The 21,032-nt window shown below is 38.6% G+C and overlaps 2 protein-coding genes across 4 annotated transcripts in view; one reads left to right on the forward strand and one right to left on the reverse strand.

Moving 5' to 3' along the window:
- Positions 1–343: 343 nt before the first annotated feature.
- Positions 344–8,848, reverse strand: rnaset2 (ribonuclease T2). Of its 2 annotated transcripts, XM_038701674.1 has the most exons (11): positions 8,700–8,794; positions 8,210–8,245; positions 7,545–7,625; positions 7,344–7,398; positions 4,653–4,708; positions 4,290–4,347; positions 3,865–3,929; positions 3,361–3,474; positions 1,914–1,959; positions 1,701–1,775; positions 344–1,541 (listed from the first exon to the last, which is right to left on the reverse strand). In XM_038701674.1, exons 3-11 carry the CDS (start codon positions 7,616–7,618, stop codon positions 1,347–1,349), a joined length of 738 nt encoding a protein of 245 aa, XP_038557602.1. In that variant the 5' UTR covers positions 7,619–7,625; positions 8,210–8,245; positions 8,700–8,794; the 3' UTR covers positions 344–1,346. The 2 variants fall into 2 exon arrangements, with proteins under 2 accessions (XP_038557602.1, XP_038557601.1); XM_038701673.1 differs by lacking the exon at positions 8,210–8,245 and having other exon boundaries at positions 8,700–8,848.
- A 3,147-nt stretch (positions 8,849–11,995) lies between these two features.
- Positions 11,996–21,032, forward strand: part of myom2b (myomesin 2b) — a 32,102-nt gene continuing 23,065 nt past the window's right edge. For both annotated transcript variants that reach the window (XM_038702004.1, XM_038702005.1), the window contains exons 1-6: positions 11,996–12,121; positions 13,991–14,094; positions 17,712–17,769; positions 18,094–18,248; positions 18,515–18,601; positions 20,405–20,493. In XM_038702004.1, the coding sequence (XP_038557932.1) occupies positions 14,012–14,094; positions 17,712–17,769; positions 18,094–18,248; positions 18,515–18,601; positions 20,405–20,493 (472 nt within the window). In that variant the 5' untranslated portion in view covers positions 11,996–12,121; positions 13,991–14,011. The remainder of the gene's footprint in view (positions 12,122–13,990; positions 14,095–17,711; positions 17,770–18,093; positions 18,249–18,514; positions 18,602–20,404; positions 20,494–21,032) is intronic.

The following is a 21,032-nucleotide window of genomic DNA, read 5'->3' on the forward strand; positions in this document are numbered from 1 at the left end:
TATGGACTGGTGTCTTTGTCCCGGTAGGATTAAGGCTCTGTAAGGAGATCACAACATTAATATTCATGCACACGGAGTAGATATGGACAGATAGAAAGAGACTAGCTGGAATATAGTACTATTACTATATTATACTACATGCATAGACAAACGAGTTAAGATTATACCCCTTAAAACCATCCTGAAACCACTGTTTTCAGGCAGATGGTCCATGTATTTTCATTCCCCGGGGTCTATTCATAGGTGGAATTCACTTTCAATTACATAAATTAAAAATACAAATAGATACATTTTAATCAATATTGCATGTTTCATTTTAACTCACAGATGACTAGAGGGCACATTGACTTAATATTTTATGTTTTATTGACATTGAAAAAGTGACAGTACAGAAGTTCATGCTAGTCATTTCACACCACAGCATTTGTCCACCATCATTTACCTTTCTGCTCATGCTGAATTCATTTATCTATGCATAAAAAAGCCAGACAGCACCAATAGAAAAAAATCATTGTACAAATCACTGGAGAATTAAATAATGTTTACCAAAACATTTGCTACATCCTTTGAAATCAAACATTTTATCTGTACAGGCGTAGAGCGTGTGTCGCAAAAATGGTGCATAATGAACTTGGGGTATCCAACGAGGGTTAAAATGAAGGGCAACTGGACTTGGTTGAAGCTACTGGAACTTGGGGTAGGTCTTGAGTTTGAAAATGAACAATGCAGAAGAAACTGAAACATTTACTCTCTACACTAGATTTACTTTCTTGTCTATGCATAATGTATGTACACTATTGGTTTTAAGCTCACACGTGTGATCTGTGAACAGTCACTGTTCAGCAACATAGACAGACCTAACCAGGCCTACAGCATATCATTGAGCAATTGCTTATGTTGTTGGAAAACATCAGAAGGTTACACATGATAGCTGGCCACTGTCTAAAAGATGTAGACCCTCGGATTCATCTACTGATAAGGGTCAGGAAGGAACACAATTCTATTAAAGCACTATGTAATAGAGGAGTGTGTGTCCTGGCTTTTGTAGGATATGAAAACAACAATGCCCAGTAATTTTTTTTCAAGTACCTGTCAAAGCCAGAATTTTCATGCCGTAGCAAAAAAAATGTTTGTGCATTGATTGTGTGAGGCTATTTGTGATGTACATTATCATTAAAGCTATGATGTTTATACTGAAAGCCTGAGAAAAATTTAATTATAGTTACTCAGTGTGTGCATGCTAAATTACAGTACAGTTGACTGGTAAATAAAGTGTTATTTGTCTTTGTGTGTGTTTAAGTAGGGTTGTAGTGTGCGTTGCATTTCAGTTTGCACATGTATGTGTATTATGGAAGAGGTGGGTAGTAAACTGGCATATCATGGTCACACACACTGAACCCAGATGCCTTGTCAACAGCCATGGGGTTGTCCCCGTCTCCCTTAGGTATTGATTTCATGGTAAACTGTTTCTCGCAGTCCAGGAGGGTGAAGTCAGGACTGAAACAGATCTCAATCTGCCCCAAAATCTGGACATCAGCATTCTGTCCAACACAAGAACAAACAATTTAATAATGTAACAGGTTTTCAGCCAACATAGTTTGAATACCGGACACAAAAAATGCAACTACACATTCCTGAAGACCATGCAAAACACAAACAGCAAAGTACAATCTTATTATTTGAATTTATGGAGTTTATACCTTTGATGAATGGGCACACTGGATCTTAGGTGTGACGCCGTAGAAGTTCTCTATGACTCCTTCAATTTGTGAAAACTACACATAGACACATTATGAGCAGAAAGAAGAGCAAAAGTGAGAGTCACTTTCATGGCACAGATTATTCCTTATATAACACTAACATTTCAGATTTTAATATACCATAATTTGACATTAAAATATGAGTGGACCTACTGTGTAGTATTTTTCTGAAGGGGTGATGTCAAACTTCTTTAGGATGCTACAACAAAAGAAACACAGATTTTTGTTTGAGGCTTCTGTATCCGTGTATCTGTTCTTTGATTATTTAGTTTTAAAACCAAAACGGAAAAAAAGATAAACAGAAAACAAAAAAACAGACATCGGGGTTTTTTTTCTGTTTTAAAACCAAAACAGAAAAATATTGGTTTTGATATTTGACGTATCTGATTTGTGTAGCTTTGTGTGTTACCCTTGATAAACCTGCAGCAGATACACTTGAGTGAAGGCGGTGCCTGATTAAATGTGATTAAGATGAGCCTGAATATTAACATAAGTGGGTTTTGGTTTTTAAGATTTCTTCAGTATCAAATTAATTCAGTGATAGTTGTCAATACATCCAATGGTACACAGTAAACATGAACTATTATTTATAGTTAAATCGGCTGAATATTAACGAACCATACACATATTAAAAGCCTCTCCACACTGTTTCGACCTGACCTTTATTTTCTTAGTGAGACGGAAGAATTTAGAAAGTTGCGCGGCGCTGCGGAGAGACTCCAGCTGCAGTAGGCACATGGATTAGGCTATGCGTAAAATCAGGAGCATCGGACTTCATCCAGCCAGAGGGAACGACCACTGACAGTCCGCAGTGCGTCAGTTCCACGGGCAACACAACCCATAATAGGGCTAACGGAGGGGGAGCGGGGCGTTGGATCGTACAGGGCGAGGGAGAGGAAGTCTTGGGAGTGACCTGGCGTGCTGCAGAGGGTCGGTGATCATTCCCTCTGGTTGGATGAAGCCTGACGCAGACCACAGTTGTTGCAAACAACAGGCACACAGGTACAGCAGCCATTTAGTTTGAAAACCAGTAGGGATACAACACCAGTCATAGATAGAACAAAACGCAGCTGCTTTATTTTTCCGTTGTTGTTTTAAAACAGAAAAATCTGTTTTTCCATTTAAAGACAGAAAAAACAAAAAACTTTTTTTTTTTTTCCCAATTCAGTTTTGAAATGAATTAATCAATGAACGAACCATACATGGATTCTTCACGGTACAGCAGCTAGCCTCTATAATATTGTCCTGTTTTTCTAACTAAAAACCCACTTGTTGATGTTCAAGCTCATCTTAATCACATTTAATCAGGCACCGCCTTCACTCAAGTGTATCTGCTACAGGTTTATCAAGGGTAACACACAAAGCTACACAAATCAGATACGTTAAATATCAAAACCAATATTTTTCCGTTTTGGTTTTAAAACAGAAAAAACAAAAAACGACTTGGTATTTTGTTTTTTCTGATTGCGTTTTGAAACAAATAATCAAAGAACGAACCATACACGGATTTTCCAGGTGTTGATGCTTTTCTCCTGAGTGACTTAAAATGAGTACATAACAGAGGTCAGTGTGAGGGTGCGAAAGTGTACATGTGCTGTACCTGTCCAAATCCAGTTTATGGTATAGTTCCAGTGCCTTGCTGAAGTATTTATGTTGACTATTCAGAGAAGCTGCTTTGGCTGCACATGTACCATGTTTGTTCCACTCATATTTCCTTTTGAAAACAGACAAGTCAGAGGATAAGTTAAGTTTGTGACTATGTCATTAAGATCCTACAAATTTCAAAGTGTACAAGGCATAGTATAGTGAAGCAAAGTACATCAGCAGCCACAACTACAATCAGCACTATTATACAGCAATACAGTAGTTATTATCACTATGTCATTTGTCAAACAGAGGAAAGACACTGGTTGTACACATTATTTGCATATCCGACTCTACTTCAGTTTGGATACATTGAAAAAAACAGACAGCTAGACAAACAATGTAGCAGCAGTCCTATAAGATAATACTGATGTGTATAAAAGTATATAAAACAAGAACTAAAGAAAAAGTGTCATAGACCAATGTAACAGGAAAATAAATCTAAGGATTGAGTAAATACCAGAATGCAGCAGACAGGGGGTTACGCAAGTCAGGCCAACTCTTCTTCATGTCTAGAAGCAGGTCCTGAAAATATACCCCCCCCCCCAAAAAAAAATTATTTGTTTTATCCATGAGTATACCAACTCAAAATCTCAAAATGATGAGAATAACAGTAATTTCCAACATTGTACAACAAAATAAAATTGACCTCAATACAAGGAAGATACATTTAAAATATTGTATTAATTGTAACTACATGTTGTGTACCGTCTCACCTGCCCATGTTAATGTTTTTACAGTGAGCGCACTAAGAGGCGGCAGAGCACAAATATGCCATCAAAACCAATTATGTAGATTAGTTATGGCACGCCATTTCCATAATTGTCATTTTTATGGATTTAACACCCACTTATAAAGACCCACTCGGGTTAAACAGCGTCGTACCTCGATTTGAGAAGAATTGAAATGCCACGATGAATTGCAGTCGATCCCTTTATCTGGCCTGGAAAACAGAAAGACTCACAATATTACAATCTCATTTGCCCTGTGTTACTTATGCAGAGAGAAAAAAGATGTAGTAAAAACACTGCAAGTTTTGCCAAGTGTTGTGTCTCTTTCCCTAAGTAATGCAGAAAAAGATGGGGGGGGTGGGGGGAGTTAGTGGCACACATGTAAAACATCCCTGTAGATTTTACTTTTATAATATTTAATATGTTGTAAACAAAGTGGTAATACCTAACAGGTAGTCATTAAGTAACACCAGCAACAAAGTAAAGATTGCACACACAAACATACGCACGCACATACCAGAGTCCATGCAGTGTCCAGTAGCTAATGTTGGGATGACATGCTGGATGTTCCATCTGTAATTTAGAAAATAAGAAATACTGTTATTCCATCTGGACACATAAAACTAACAATTGTACTAATACTAAGCTGCAGTGTCTTGTTGAGCTGAAATACAAAAAAAATCTGTATTAAGGTAGGAGAATTTAAGGACCATAGCTAGTGGCAGCACCACCAGCAATGGTTTAGTGATTGTAGTTTTAAGCAACTGATTAAAATAATCGCTTTCAAGATCCAGTATGTCGGGCATATTGTCTTTATGTTGCCAACCACCTAAGATATCATTAAGCAAAATGAGCCCTAGAGCAAATAAACGGCAAAAATATTCCATCCCAAACAGAAACTTGTCATAGCAAGACCACAGCGTTGCCAAATCAAACCTTTGCTTCTGACGCATATCCAGGCATATCATACATAACCACATGACTCTTGAAGGTTTGAACCAGGAAAGTACAAAAAGCAAGATAAGTGGTTTCAAGAAGCACAAAATAAGGGATGTGAGCCTTGTGTTGTGACTAATGGAATAGTTAAAACCGCATCCTCCCGAGGTGAACAGAACGCTGTCTAATCCAACTAGATTGTTGACATATCGCCAGTCTCGTGGCTCAGACATAGACCTCACATGATCTGTAAGGATTAAATGTTGACTCACTGAGCCAATATATATATATATATATATATATATATATATATATATATATATATATAGGTAACACTCCCAGACAATACAAGAGAAGTGATACCCTGTTATTAAACAATTTATCATTATTGTTAGACAAACATTATCTATCTACACTACACTCAATTTGTTGCAACATATGCTAAGCTACCCCTTAAATCTAAAACCTATACAGAGTAGTCTGTAAACAATAAAAGTGATTGTATTCCTTTTTGAAATGTAAACCCATTTGAATCCATGGCTAACCTGCTGTGGTGCAGGGTTGTTATTATCTATTCTGGTGCAGGAATATATCTGCCCAGACATAGGCATGATACTTTTCTAGCCCACAGATAAGGATAATGTCGGACACTGAAGTTTAATGAACGCTGAGGTTTTTCACATGACTGTGACAACTGAAACACACTAATCAACCACAGGCTGCTGACAGTGAGGATGCTTGTCACGATAAACTGAAGACCTCATAGACATTAAGTATAATATTGATTCAGTTAAAATGAAACAATCCTGAACTTGAGAAACATATGATTGGAGTAAAAGGGATTAATAATTTAGAGTTAGGAAAGTTTCCTTCTTTCCATCCTACAAATTAAAGAATAACAGAATAATGTGTAGTCAAATCTGGATATTTCGACTTGTCATGGTAGGAAAAGCACCAGTGCTACTGACAACATTAACAATGGCTCTGTGCTATTCAAGCAGCTAAAAGGCAATTGTTAATTTTATTAATTACACTAGAGATGCACCGATTACATTTTTCCTGGACGATTTTAAAGGTCTGATCTGCCGATTCCAATCTTTCTAAGAACTATAATTGACAGCGTACGTAAACATTTTTGTAACATTTCTTTATTGGAAAATTCTTTCATTATTAGGATCCTCATTTTGCTTTTGCTTTTCTGACTGGGGTCCATTCAGCTGTATGTTCATTCTAAAACACTGACAATTAAATAACTTGTACATTTCTCCAGCACTGCAGCAGTTTACAGGACCTTCTCTCACTCAGAATAGAAAGTGCTTGGGGTCAGGCTGCTGGGCAGAATTTTCTGTACAAATAATATCTAACTGAAAATACACTGCAGTATAACAGCTAAGAGAGTATGACAGTGTTACTGTGGTGGAAATGGGGGTATTTGTCATCCATCCATCCATCGTCAACCGCTTATCCTGTGTACAGGGTCGCGGGGGGCTGGAGCCAAGCTGACATCGGGCGAAAGGCGGGTACACCCTGGATAGATCACCAGTCCATCGCAGGGGGGGTATTTGTATATTTATGTAAATATATTGAAAGAATACTATTTCGAGTGGCCTATGTTATTTCTAATTAGGTCACATTATTTTATCGTTTACTCACAAACTACAGTAATCTGCTCATTTTGCTTTTCCCTTCAGACACACACACACATACACCAGTCTCTCTCGCTCTCTCTCTGTATCTGTCTGCTCTGTTTACTTTATTTGTCAGCAGTTTTAAGGACAACTTGCCTTTAGAACTTTTTCACCCGTGATTCCATTTTCACAGCAGCAGGTGAGCTGCGTGTGGAGGAGGCTTGTTAATTACTGATAAAGACCACCGTGGTACTGAATGACATCAGCACCAAAATATCCACCATCCAGTGTCCGCATCTTTTCTCTGCAGGTATAAATGCAAGCGTTTTTAGTGTGTGTGTGTTTGTGGCTGTAACAATAGCCGTCTGTGCTGCACCGTTCCTACGCAGCACGTGTGTAAAATGGTCAATGTGACCGGCAGAAAAACGGATATTTAAGTTCAGCCTCTGTCACCGGTCATGGCAGATTAAGCTGAAAACTGGCCAATTCCTGTCCCCAGCCGATCGATCGCTGCATCTCTAAATTACACCTCATGATTTTCCTAGGGCAATATGTTTAATTGAGTTTATGCTGTGAAAAGGCCCTATTGTTTCTTTAAAAAATAAAATAAATTATTAAATAAATAATGATAGGAAGAAACTCACACTACAGAAGGTGCTTGGCCAGTGGTGCGTCAGGATCAGTTTGGTCCACATGTGTCTGAAATACAAATGCATTTATTTCTTAGTGAAATCAAGTTCATTTCTTATTTGTACAGTATAACAATGACACAACGTGGTCTATTTAAAGCTATATGTTAATTTAATAGACAAACAGATGGAGAAGTGTTATTGTTCTGTACTTACGGAGGTGAAATCAGGAAGGCAGTGGACAGGGCTGCTGTTGCCAGGCAGAGCAGAAGAGGAGAGCACAGCCTCATGTTTGACCTAAAAGACGATAACAGATCAGTCATTTAACAGCTGCTTTCATCCAGAGCTCAATTTTGAACATCAGAATAAAACACAATTACTGCAAAATCTCACAACAATAAAACGTCAAGTGTACAATTGGTAAAACATTTGTGTCTTCGGAGAATTCATGCATTATTATCAAAGTACATTTCTATAAAAATAGATTTTGATGAAACCATGTCCTACTACAACAACTGTAGATATTAAACAGGAATAGAACAGGCACATGGGCAGTGACTGATACTTGGGTAAACGTAGAAAACAGAAAGTTGCTTACAACGGGGCGTAAATGGTAATGAGGACTTCATAGAACAACCCAATTAGGCAATCAGCAAAAAACCCATATCCCGTTTGAAACATAATGCCTGCACACTAACTACCTTTGCCAGTTTAGCAACAGGTCCTTAAATCTCATCAATTATGGAGGCGGCAATTTCTGTGGTTATATAAGAAACTGACAACACCAAGCAAGTTCTCGCAAACGTGCTCTCCTGCCTGCTACTTAACGTTACACGCCAACAAAGTCAGCAATAACGCCAAAGACCTATTCATCTACTTACTTCCTAAGACAGCTCTCCAACACTGCAGTGCAGTTCCTAGAGAAGCAACCATAGAAGTAATAGTGTTTAACAATAGCACGTGAACACAGTCGGAATGAAAGACAACTTGCATGTTTATGGACCAGTTCTGAAAGAAGTTTGTTTTTTTTTTTTGTTTTTTTTTTTTTTATCTAACGTTAACCTGTCCTGGTCGATCGAGATCATAAACACAGATGGCGACAGGGGCAACTTTGAAGTCTGTGATCGGGCACAATAAATCATCTTATTAAACTAACCTAAAACTAAATTACAGTACGTAACGTTAACGTTAACTACATTTGTGAAAACGTTAGCTAGGCCGGGCTAAAAATTCTAAATAATGTCTGTAGTCGGATGTTAGAAATTAACCAGCAAAGCTACCGAATCTTTAGTCAGAGAAAACTAACACATGGTAAAACTTATATTCAGTTTTAACAGAACAACCGTAAGTTAAAGTCTGAGTTGGTCTCACCTTCCGGATATACTGCAACAAGGATTTGTGGTGGTCACCCAGTGTGTTGCACAGGGGTACAGTACTATGAAGTCTGTTGTTTTTGTCCATGGACCCCGGCCATTGGCTCTTCACTACCTGTCTCGGTCTGCTCAGCCAATCGTAAGCGCTGTAAACGTCATGCGTCATCATGTGGTAGGATGGGTGGCTTGATTTGTTGTCCGGACTCGACCGGCGGCTGCTTGTCCTGAAGCCTTGTAGTGACGGGTTGAAACCAGGTTCGCTAATGTATCAGAGTACAAGCGTTCATTTCAAAACAGCTTGCATTACAGTGTACACTACAATCTTAGTAATACTGTTATGATTATGATACTTTTAGGACACATTTTGTTTCATGTTACAGGGATTATTATTATTATTAAGAAATTATTACAGCGTCATGACATCTGGAGAAAAAGACATATTTAGCTTAACTGAAGACAAATAATTAAACAACACCACACATACATTTATAGGTAGCAATGTTTTTTTTTGTAATTAATGCAGATTTCATAACAAACCACATTTTAATGAGTTTGTAGAGAATATGGCTGATTAAAACAGCATTTGTGATATTTGGAAGCTGATCACATATTAATTACATATGTAGTCAGTTATATTATACGGTGTTAATCAACATAACAAAAAGGATGTTTTAGTCCTGATAGAAAGGGCACAGACGGTCTGACTATGCTTACAACACACTGGGATTTACTGCATATCTCCATTGTTACTTTGCATTCATGTCTTTACAGCTGCTGCAGTTGGCAAGCTGCCATCCTCTATGCCTCCAGGCTCAACAGAAAGCATGTGACCTAAACAGGTTTACAAAATCCACAATGAACACACTGCACTTAATAGGGACAGCTGATGTGATTTTCTGTTAAAATTCCACAGATCTTGATCAGTATAAACCCAAGATTAAAATAATGCTTGTATGTACTTGAGTACAGTTTACAGTTTTGGTTTTTGCAGAGACTGGTGTATTCTAAATAGTCAAGATTGAGAAACAGTCAAGTAAATGCCTACATTGTGTTTTTTCATTTGAAGACAAATATTCAGACAGACATCTCACTTTGTGAAGTGCTCTGCACTAACGAGTCATAATTTAAAGTTAACCGGACAGGCCTGACTTATTAGATGCATGAAGTGCCCAGGGGTTCCTTTTAAATAATGACTCATTAGAAGCCAGTGTGTAAAATGAAGCATGTCAGGACACTAAAATGAGAGAATAATTTATCTTGCCATGTCTGCAGTGTCAAAAGGTGTTGCTTGGAATAGTGAAAATGAAAAAGAAGCAGAGATCGATCATATATACGTACACATATTCCATCCATCCATCGTCAACCGCTTATCCTGCGTACAGGGTCGCGGGGGGCTGGAGCCAATCACAGCTGACATCGGGCGCAGGGTGGGGTACACCCTGGACAGGTTGCCAGTCCATCGCAGGGCCACACATAGACGAACAACCACTCACACTCACACCTAAGGACAATTTAGGGTAACCAATCAACCTAGCCTGCATGTCCTTGGTGGGAGGAAGCCGGAGCACCCGGAGAGAACCCACGCAGACAACATGCAAACTCCACACAGAAAGGCCGGGGCAACCGGGGTTTGAACCCACGACCTTCTTGCTGTGAGGAGACAGTGCTAATTTTCAAATAAATTTTTTTTCAATGCCTCCGCCAACTTAAAATTGAATTGCTGAATTGCTGAAAATTTACCACCTTCATTACCCTAAAACCCTGGCTTACCAACGTCTCACTGTCAGCCAGCAACATAATGTACCAAAATAATCACGGTGCTTTGATTACAGAGTGTACTACCACATGACCAACAGAGGGCTCATTTCAACCACAGACATCAGTTCTGGACAAAAAGAAAATACAAACATTACAATAGGGCACAGAAATACAATGGATCTCTGTTCATGAAAGAAATTCATGATTTATTAAGGCTAAATAAACCATTAATGAACAAGTTGAACAAGTCATACCTCATGTGTCAGTATAGTTACCTCATGTTAACCTCATGTTTTTAATATACTTTGTTTTTTAAGAATTTATAAAAATGTTTTTAATGCATAAATTATATTATTTGGAATTGAATCTAGCTCATTTAAAAATGTCATATATTATTGGGTAGGTGATGGGAATGGGATCTTGTGTGTCTGAAAACCAAGACCTGAGTTTTATTTTTTTCTCACAGCCTCTGTGGGATTTGCCTTCTTTATATCTATCTGTTTCTATTCTGCTGCTTAATTTGAATGTAAAAAAATTTTTTTTTAAAAACTCCTTTACCTGAATATTACTCTACTACAAAAATGTATCTTTCTTTGTTTCCAAAATACCCCTCAGCTCTCTTTGGTAGTGTTGCTCCCCATTCACGCATTCCCAGACTTTAAAGGCTTGCTGTAAGATGGTGCTCTTACAGAGAGAGCCACATGTTTCTGACCATTACAGCTTTAAAGAAAATCATCTTGTCTTTTGTCTTCTTGGTTGCTTCTTTCACACTCTTCTGTCTACGTCACACAAACACACACACATCACACACTCCTCCCCAAGCCCCTACCTTCCTTTTTTTCTAATGTAACTCCATGTTGTCCCGTCACATGATTTCACCTCAGATGTGAAATGTGTTTAACAGCTCCTCCACTGTGTCAGGAATAGTCTAGCTGTAACTGTAGCTAGTTTTATAAATAGGCCCTGGCCAAAGTTCAGCATGCGACACTGTTTCTCAAGACGTTTCTGCGTGCATATGGAGAAAGATCTTAGAGGGGAACTTCATTGCTGTCTAAAGTGCAGCTAGAACATTTTAAATGTGGATGTGAAACAGCCGTGTACTGTAGATATAGTATGTTGCCATTGCAACATCAAATTTAAATTTGATGTTCAGAGTTTGAAGCTGCATGCTCTATAAACTCTGAAACGCTATCTAAAATATATTTTATTATTCAACAATGATGCCTTGTTGCGACATGGTTCTTGAGAAACCTCATATTACTGCCTGTTTCGTGACGCTAAAAATTCTATTTGTAAATGTGTGGGTGCCACATCGCCATGCAGATTCTCTGCATTGTCTAGATCAGCTGGTATATTTGAATAACCAGTTGTTTAGCATCACTTGTTGAGTCAGAATCCAGCAATTGGGCTAACATGGCTTCCACTAAAAACTGTAATGGGAAAACTCTGTTAATCAAATAGTGGACTGGTTCTAGTGGCCCTGAGTCTTGAAGGATACTGGTTATATATAGGCAGCTCTCTCTCCTTATAAGGCCTCAGGGAGACGCCGATGGGGGTCGGTTGGAGACGGGTGGTGGTTTTGTTGGCCTGGTACTTGGTTTAGGCTGACTCCCTGTGGATTCAGGCTGACAACCGAAGTCTCTGCAAAAGAACTCTCAAGGGGTAAGAAAAATTACAATTTTATTCTCTTTCCGATGCTATCCTAGGCTTTGTCATCTACTTTTGTTTCAAACCCAAGTGTAGCAGGTGGGATCAGTTGGATGAAGGAATAGAGAGCAGATTAAGGCACGACCAAGAGCTGTTGCATGACCCCTAAACAGAGCTGATACTAAAATACTTAAAGGCATACATGAATTATGAAGGCTGTGAAGCAATTTAATTAGAATAAATGAGTTAACCACTGTTGTTGAAACTGTCCTTGTTTGAGGAAGGACACATAGACAGCAGGTCTCCGTGTGTTTATCATAGTAAGACTCTTAATTGGTTAAAATGGACTCACACTGAACAGTCAAATTTGGTAGGGATACTTAGGATTCTTGCTTCAGTGGACAAATTGCTGGTGTGTAGTTCTGGGACTCATAGTGTGTTGACTTTATTTGATCTTTTCATTTTTAATCAAGAAATTCACAATACGAATGAGCCATTATTATTCCATTGTATTAACATTACATTAACACACAGCAAGTGTTTGTGACCAAATAGCAACTGTTTATGATCAGGTGGCAGAATTTAAAAGGTTTGTACAGTTATGGTTGAGAGTTTTAGAGGCTTACTGTTACAGACTGAGTAGCTCAGGTGTCATTTGGCAAGCATTTGTGCTGTTACAGTATTGGCAGAGGCAGAGGACAGCCACTGGGGTATAGGACTGATGGGACTAGAATATGACCTGCCTGCAGCGACCACTTGGCTGAAGGCAGTTTAATGCATATTTTCTTTCGAAGCACAGTGTCTTTGTATGTCACATTTTCTATGACAAATTTATAATTTGTGGCTTTTATACTGCACAACAACACGATTCGACCAGGAATTTAACTGTCATTGATTTTAGGGGTCAGAGGTAAGAGGTCAAGGATTACGGCATTATTTGTGTTATCGGTCTGACTGGCTGATTAATTGATGGTACTGAGGCATTACAAGTGAGTTAAATATGGCTTTGGTGATAGTTATGGTGACCCTGAAGCTAGGGCAAATGTGTTTCAGAGATGTGGATGGGAGGGTCGCTTTATGTTTCATATGACCTTATTTCTGGTCTCTGAGGACTCAGGTGATGTAAGCCAGTTATGTTCTAAAACCACTAAGCGTGCATGATGTTAGACAAAGTTATGCTCTTGCTTTCGTGTGTGTACTGTGAAACATGTTAATATTAGACACACTGCTACTGTAACGAGTACAAAAGAATACAAATTGTAAATTGTATTTCAATCTCAAATGTTATTTGAGATTGAAATACAATGCTGATGGCTGTACAGTCAGTTTCTGCTCATATACATTATGGGTCCAACAATAGTCTGCATCCATGCTTTATGTTTATTTATGTGTACACGTGTGTTTTTATTGCTGGTGTCTTTAAATCAACAAGTGTCACCTTGTCATTGCTGAAGCTGACAGTAAGACTGCTGTTTGTTACATACAGTGAGTGTGTGTGTGTGTGTGTGTGTGTGTGTGTTTTGGTGTGTGACAGTGTTACCAACTCCGTGTGTCCAGATTCTTTTTGCAGGGGCAATAAGCGCAAATGTATTGTCCACATTGTATTCTTACCACACATTGTTGCAAAGCACCAAAGACAAAGACTTAACTATCTCTTTCCTTTCTTTACATTTGTCTTCATTAGACTGCATCCAATTCCTGAAGTCATTCTGACAATCCTGTAGGATTGGTGGCTCTAGTGTTTGTGTGTTCATGTCACTTTGTTTTTGGAAGTACATGTAAGTGAGGATCTACAATACTTTGTTACCATGTCAGCCTGTGTGTGTGTGTGTGTGTGTGTGTGTCTGTGTGTGTGTGTGTGTGTGTGTGTTACTGGTCCAACAGGTCTGTATCTATTGTGTCACCATGTCAATGTGGATCAAACGTGGAAATTACAACCAGGAATACCACCACAAACAGAGCGAATATGTGGTTAAAGAATACAGCAGGTACATGTTACACTCTAATGCTACCTTAATTATAACTAAAACATTAAGCTAACAGTAGTTTTGTTAGAGTAGTAAGCTGTGTCATTACTAAACCTGCAATATCAGCCATACAGGCTAAATATAGCAAAAATAACTTAGTTTATAAACTCAGACTAAGTTAAAGCTGTGGTTGGCAACATTGGTGAACTAGCAAGAGACAGTTAAATTTTGAAAATATCCAACTGAAATCATCCCACCGCCTCTCTTCAGGCCTCCCTCCAAAACACACTGTGCGTGCAGGTCAGTAGGTAGACAGGCAGGTAGGCCATGCTTATTACAGTCCTGCGACAGCCACAGATACTGGATTGTTTTCATTTATGTTTCAGAGCATTTGATTCATTGATTGCTGCTGGGATGTAAAGAGAATTTTAACATATACAACAAAAAATGCTTCTGAAATAAATTGCCTACCCCAGCTTTAAAATAGGAAGGCTAACCTGGTTAACATTAAGCTAACCCCAAGACCAAACTAACCCCAAGCTGAACTTAAAAATGGTTTTCAGAAGGGTCCAAAACTCGTCTTCAAAATCCATTTTCAGGGCTGATCAATGCATTTTGGTTATATTAAGCCAAATAAAACATGTCTTTCCAGCAGTCAAAAACACTCCTCTGTGCTCTGTTAAAATACTGAAACCTGTTTGCAATGCACAGAAGTGAGAGTACACATCAGTGAGCAGGTTGAGAAAAACTGCTCTGGATTTGCATTTAAATTTTTCTCATATTCAAGAGAGGCTGTCCAACATTCAAGCAGCTAAAGTCTGATGTTGATGCCTTTTCCTCAAAATAATATAACAGCATCACAGGAAAGCTTTGATGCAGAGTGGCTAGTATAACTTGCCTAAATTGGATTAGCTTTAATAATTTTAACAAAGGCATCTCTGGAAAGCTGAAATATGTAGAAAATATAAAAAAAATAAAAAACAGGCCTCCTCACTTTCCACTGTAACAAACTGGCTGATGTGAATTCTCAATATTCCAACACTGTGGAAAAATCTGTTGCTAACAGATTTTCTATCACATTCTGCAGATGTTCAAGTAGGCCTATATGTGTTTGTTTGTGTGAGTGATTGTAGAGGGGTATTCTGGCTGCTGTGTTTATATGTCTATCCATACCACTTCACAAATCTTGTTCTTTCTGCTGCCCACTTTTTCTTTCTTCTTTTTAATTTTTGCTGATATTCCAGGTTGGGCGTGAGAACGTGTTGAATAAACAGCTAACAAGCACACAAGTCTGACTTGTTTGATGAGGACTACCTAATACTTTTAACAATGTGTTCAATGACAAGTGTTGAATTCTTCCTACTCATATGATGGTAGTGATTCTGCTCGTATAGAGCTTATTAACCTAACAGGTTTTCTTCTCTTTTATTTCAAACTCAAGTAAGTATCAAATATGTGTGTGTAATCTGCCGTGAACAATGACTGACTGATTTGGTAGTTTAACATATTATAGTACCTCAAAATGGTAATTTCATTAACAATCCCAAACTTTAAACACCACAAGAGAGGATAGTTTTTTCTTCTGCTTCAAATATGATCTCAGTTGTCTAGGTTACTAAGCATATGGAGTCTTTTTCACAAGGTTTTCCCCATCTCCTCTGCAGAGCAGCACTCTTTAATTTACATGTTACTTGTTTGGGGCGAAACCACAAATCCCAGAGGCTGTGTAAATGGTCGTCATACCCCAACCTGGCATCTATTTGCAACACAAAAACTAAAACTTTTGGTCAAGTATGGCCTTATCTTCCTCTCTTAACATGGTCCCTCCTGCCTTGGTTTTATCACAGTGGTCCCCACACCAACTACTTTATCTGCTGGTACTTGGTGCTTTCAGGATCGCCTGACTTTCTGGACTGAAGTGCACTCCCCTCTGTTTTCCAGTGGCAGTGATGGAATAAGTTCAGGCCTGAGGGCTTCATGGGTAACAGTGATAAAAGGCACCGACTCAGAGCACTGCTGTGCTTGCTGTGTACTGCTGACAATCTCCAGCTGTCAGGCAACAGGCCTGTTGCCAGCTCTGGGCCTTTAGTTGCATAGTCTGCTGAATATTTGGATTTGGCTATGCGCAAAAAGATTGCATATGACAGCAAAAAAAAAAGAAAAGAAGGGTAGTGTGATTAGTCATTGTCCCCACTTTTCTTGTTTCAAACAGCTGTGTCAATCATAATGGTTCATGAAAAAACAGTTGTGTGTGAAGTTTTTACAACTTAAAGGCAGGTGGTTTGCCTTCAAATATTTAATTGCAGAGATACTGAAATTCTGATCATCATGTTTGAAGTATCTTCTAACAAGTCCAGTTGCCCTTGATTTTAATCTTCCTTGGATAAATTTAATCTGGATGACTGAGAACCTTCACAGACATCTTGCTAAGCATTTTGGGATGAACAACCAATTGCAGAGTATAGAAACCACCTAAAGTTTAACCTGAGTTGCCAACAACATAAACTTCAAGTATCTTCAACCAAGTCCAGTTTCCCTTGATTTGAACCTTCCTTTGATGAAATAAACACCTCTAAAATGAATGACTCTACAGCACAAGAAACTTTGGGTGACTCTGTTAGGCACAAATTACTCTCAAACACAATTATGCCCTCTGTGGCGCAAACATTCCTGAGGGCACCAGCTACCATGCCTTGAACACAGATGTTGAACAGTAAGGTGAAATCCTGCAATGCACCCTATTAACCCTCTTTGTGGTGCTCAAAGGCGCTCCGATATCAACCATGACAGGCCAATTATGAAATTTTTCTTAACCAGGTTCACACCATTTTGTTGTGTTCGTGTCAGGGATCAAAAGCATGGGGCTTTCACTCCTTTACATTTTTATTACCTGTTAGAGAGAGGAAATAACCTGTGTGAAAAATAACAAATCCTATTTGTAATCCTAATACAATAACCACATCACAACCTCTAAACTTGTTGCTGCACCACTTCTTATGTCTTCATGAATGCTGGTTTGGGGTACAACAGCCTATGTTCCAGCAAGTACTTGGTGAATCAGTACTGACTGACTTAACTGATAATTTGAAATCTCAGCGCACTGGCCTGCAGATCTTGCTAGACACCCCCAATCTTTGGTATAACAAGGGTTATAATGAATAACCTTCTTTTTTTTTTACTCTTTCATTTAAAATGGTTTCGTTAGATTTCATAGTTATGAAAATGGCACGAAACAATGTGAAATCAGATCACAAGCCCTGTCAGGCACTGGCTACACACTGCATACAGCCTGTTGCGCATATTTGAGAGGCAAACAAACACATGGCACAAGAGACATGTCATTTGGTCTGCTAGGCACCTGAGTAATTTAACAGGCTGAGCATTCAACATGCACAATTGAAACCAGTGCGACTTACTCCTTTAAGTAGTGTTAGTTGGGAGATGCACTGTTAAATAAGAGTAATACCACATCTTGAATATTTTTAACAAATGATACATAGTGTTACAATATATATATACAAAGGAGGTCATTGTTCAAAATCACATCCTCACATATGTTTAGGAATTTACTCAGTTGCAAAAGGAAACACTTGTTTTCCTGAATCTGTTAGCGAAACTGACTTACTGTTTGTCTTTAGCTCTGAGGCGATGGAGGAAAGATATGAGCACAAAACACAAGCTCGCATCCAGGAATTGGTAAGAATCTATTTGCTAGATTCGTTCTGGAGCTAGGCACCTAAGAATGTAACTATATGTTGTTCTGTGTATGATGTACTGTACGTGACAATAATACTTGATTTGATTTGATCGTTCCTTAAACATTGGATGATTGTGAAATTATCTGTACCTGAGCTCATATCAATACAGTAGCAGTTGAAACACAATATCATATAATATAGGATAGTATACTATATTACAATGCTATAGTATAGTAATAGGGTCATAAGGCAACGTGGAGAAGTGTGTGAGTAAGTTATTTATTTGTATGATATTTATTAGTATTCCTATTTCCCTGTTTAGTTGAGGACAAAGATGTTGGACAAATATGTGCATGAGGAGCCAATGATCAGGGGACCAAAGTTTCTGGCCAGACTCAGATCCCACACTGTGTATGAAAACTCTTCAGTCAAACTCTTCTGTACTGTTGACGGCTTCCCTCTACCTGTTATAAAATGGTGAGTAAGAACTAAAAACTAGTATTTCTTTTAAAATGGTAACCTAATACTAAATCTGACTAAATCTTATTCATTAAAAGCACTTATTTAACCACAGGGTATTTCATGAAAATAGGCTGGATCATCTCGTTCTTTTCTTGTTTTAGATGTAATAGTAATATGATATTAGATCTTATTAGTGATGTTAGCAATAAAAAAGAAGAAGTTTGTCTGTCATGGTTTCACACATCTTGATGCTGATGAACTGCATTTTTCAACTATTTTAGGTATAAAGATGGTGTGATCCTGGACACATCCTCTGGAAGGTACCTGGTTGAATCCAAAGGTGGAATCCATGCTCTGGAGATCCCAAGGTACTGTAAGTTGCCACTGACTTTAAATTAGATTTGACAGTGGGACAGCCCTAAGCCCTAAAGGGGCTAAAGGGGCCTGAAAGTCTTTGAGTCTGTGAGTGTGGACATTGAGATTGGGTCGATGTCTTAAACCATCAGAAAATCTTTCTTGTCAGTCCCATCATGATCGCCACACACATTCAGGTGGGGCATATGTTCCTCCAGTCTTAGGAAGCTCAGCTGTTCGAGTGCTGACCTCAGTGCTATGTGATACTCCAGGATTATTTAAGTGATCACTCTCTCCGTGGATCCAGTCATCTTTAGCTCCTTCTGTCTATTACGTACACAGAGATCAGCCAACAGCCATTAATCATTGTAGAAAAATACTCTTAAAACTCCCATCACCCTCCTGAATGGTCTGAATCAGACTGTTAGATAGATGACCATTTATACTCAATGCTGTGTGTTTTTAAGTAAAAAAAAAATAGGGATAGTATCCAAGTTTTAAAAATAGGCTGGAAGACTTTAGTGGATACATCTCTTTTGAATGAAAAATTACCAGCAGCTTGTCATAATTTTAAGCCAGGCACATGACAGAGAGAGCAAAAGCAGAACCCCACCCCGCAACCACTAAGTCCTATATGCTTACACCATGGCATTCCTGTACTCCCCCCCCCCCCCCCCCCCCCCCGCACACACACACACACATTTGCAGAAGTGCAAACATTTCTGTGCATTTGAAGGATTTACTGAATACTATTATGATCACCCTAAGCTCCCTACTGCAACAGAAGTCACTTCCGCTAAGAATTCATCTCCTGTTGATTACAGCTGCCTACACATTCTGCACCGGCTAAAATTCCCAAGTTAGATGATACTGCTGTAATATGAGGTTTTGGAAAAGTCAGTGTGAAGAGCATCAGCATCAGAGAGAGGTTGAACTTGGGTCTTCAAGTCATGAATTCATGGCTAGAAATGACAGTGAGACCGAAACATGGCTTTGCCCTCTGTAGCAGCCCTGTTGTGCCTCTTTGTCTTTCTCTCTACATCTCTCCAACATGCACCTTAGCCAGTAAATGCAATTTAATTTGTTGGCACCACCTGAGAGGAGATGTGTAGATCAGTTGCACCTGCTCTTTGCTTGCTTGGGGCTTGCCTAGACTTGTGAAACATATGTGGCCATATGGCTATAGAGGGAACAAAAGCAGTAACATCTCATGTAAATATGATTTTGAGGAAGCATGCCAATCATAACACACACAGAAGGTGATGCATTACATCCTCCAACTTGATAACAGCATGTATGTAAAAATCTCCAAGTCTTGTCCAACTACTTAATCTATCCAGAATATGTATGTCAAGAAGGTTTAAACTAAACATGTCATTTTTAAGAGTTAAAGGCAATGCCACCCCCAGATAACTGAGCCCAGCGGTGTTGTACGTTCAAATGTGTGTTAACTGGTCTTTCGTCAATCTTTACTGTGCCTGTTCAGCTGATGATGATGCATGAACATAATGCATTCATGGGGGAAGTATTGCTCGTTGCATTATTTCACACAACTTGTAAAAGCAAATTCCTACAGCCATTTCTTCAGTGGTTTACAATTTTTGTGGATATACAGTATATCTGGTTTGTAGGCATTTACCATGTATTTTTCAGATGGCTGTAAACATTACTTACATTACAGACTCAAATAAACACGTAGGGTTGATATAAGGTGACGAAGAACCTTGTTGTCAAAATGCAATACGAGTATTTGAGAATCCAGATGGGAGTATTATATTTAAGGAGTACTTAACTTGTGTTTTATTTTGTATTTATAGATGCTCAACTGATGATACCGCCCAGTACACTGCTGTGGCTGGTAACATCCATGGACAAGCCTCTAGTCAGGCCTCCGTCATTGTCAAGAGTAAGTCCTTCAATACGACTGTCTTGTATCTGATGGTGTAGTGTGATTTCTATCCTACAGTCACTCCAGAACATGCTGGTTGGCAAGTCTAAACGCATTCAAAACAGATGTGTCAAGTTCTGGCTTGCACTACCAAAGTTGGGGTCTTAAAAATCACTGGAATACTTCACATCCAGCTATCGGAGGTTACATGTTTTAATTGTAAAATGGCAGCTTTTAACCTATAGCTCAAGTTTAGTTGTTAACTAATGTCTAAACTATTTTACTAAATATACACCTATTTTCTGGACACAATACATTTAATGAATAATGGCAGGACCAACTATGACAGACATAAAGCTGTGAGTTGTTACTTAAAATAACATTTATAACATCTCTAGTGATTATTCAAGTCACAGTAAGTGATGTCATGTATCTGAGGCACTTGGATATGTAACTGCTATCCATCTGTTATCATCTGTCTGCCTATTCACCAATTTCTTTTACAACTGGCTGCTGCTTTATAATTATTAACTTTTGTTTTTGGTTTGTTTTGTCAT

This window comes from Micropterus salmoides, unplaced genomic scaffold (assembly GCF_014851395.1).
Source record: "Micropterus salmoides isolate LMB-PRFRI ecotype aquatic unplaced genomic scaffold, ASM1485139v1 Ms_hic_scaffold_6, whole genome shotgun sequence".
Taxonomy (NCBI): Eukaryota; Metazoa; Chordata; class Actinopteri; order Centrarchiformes; family Centrarchidae; genus Micropterus; species Micropterus salmoides.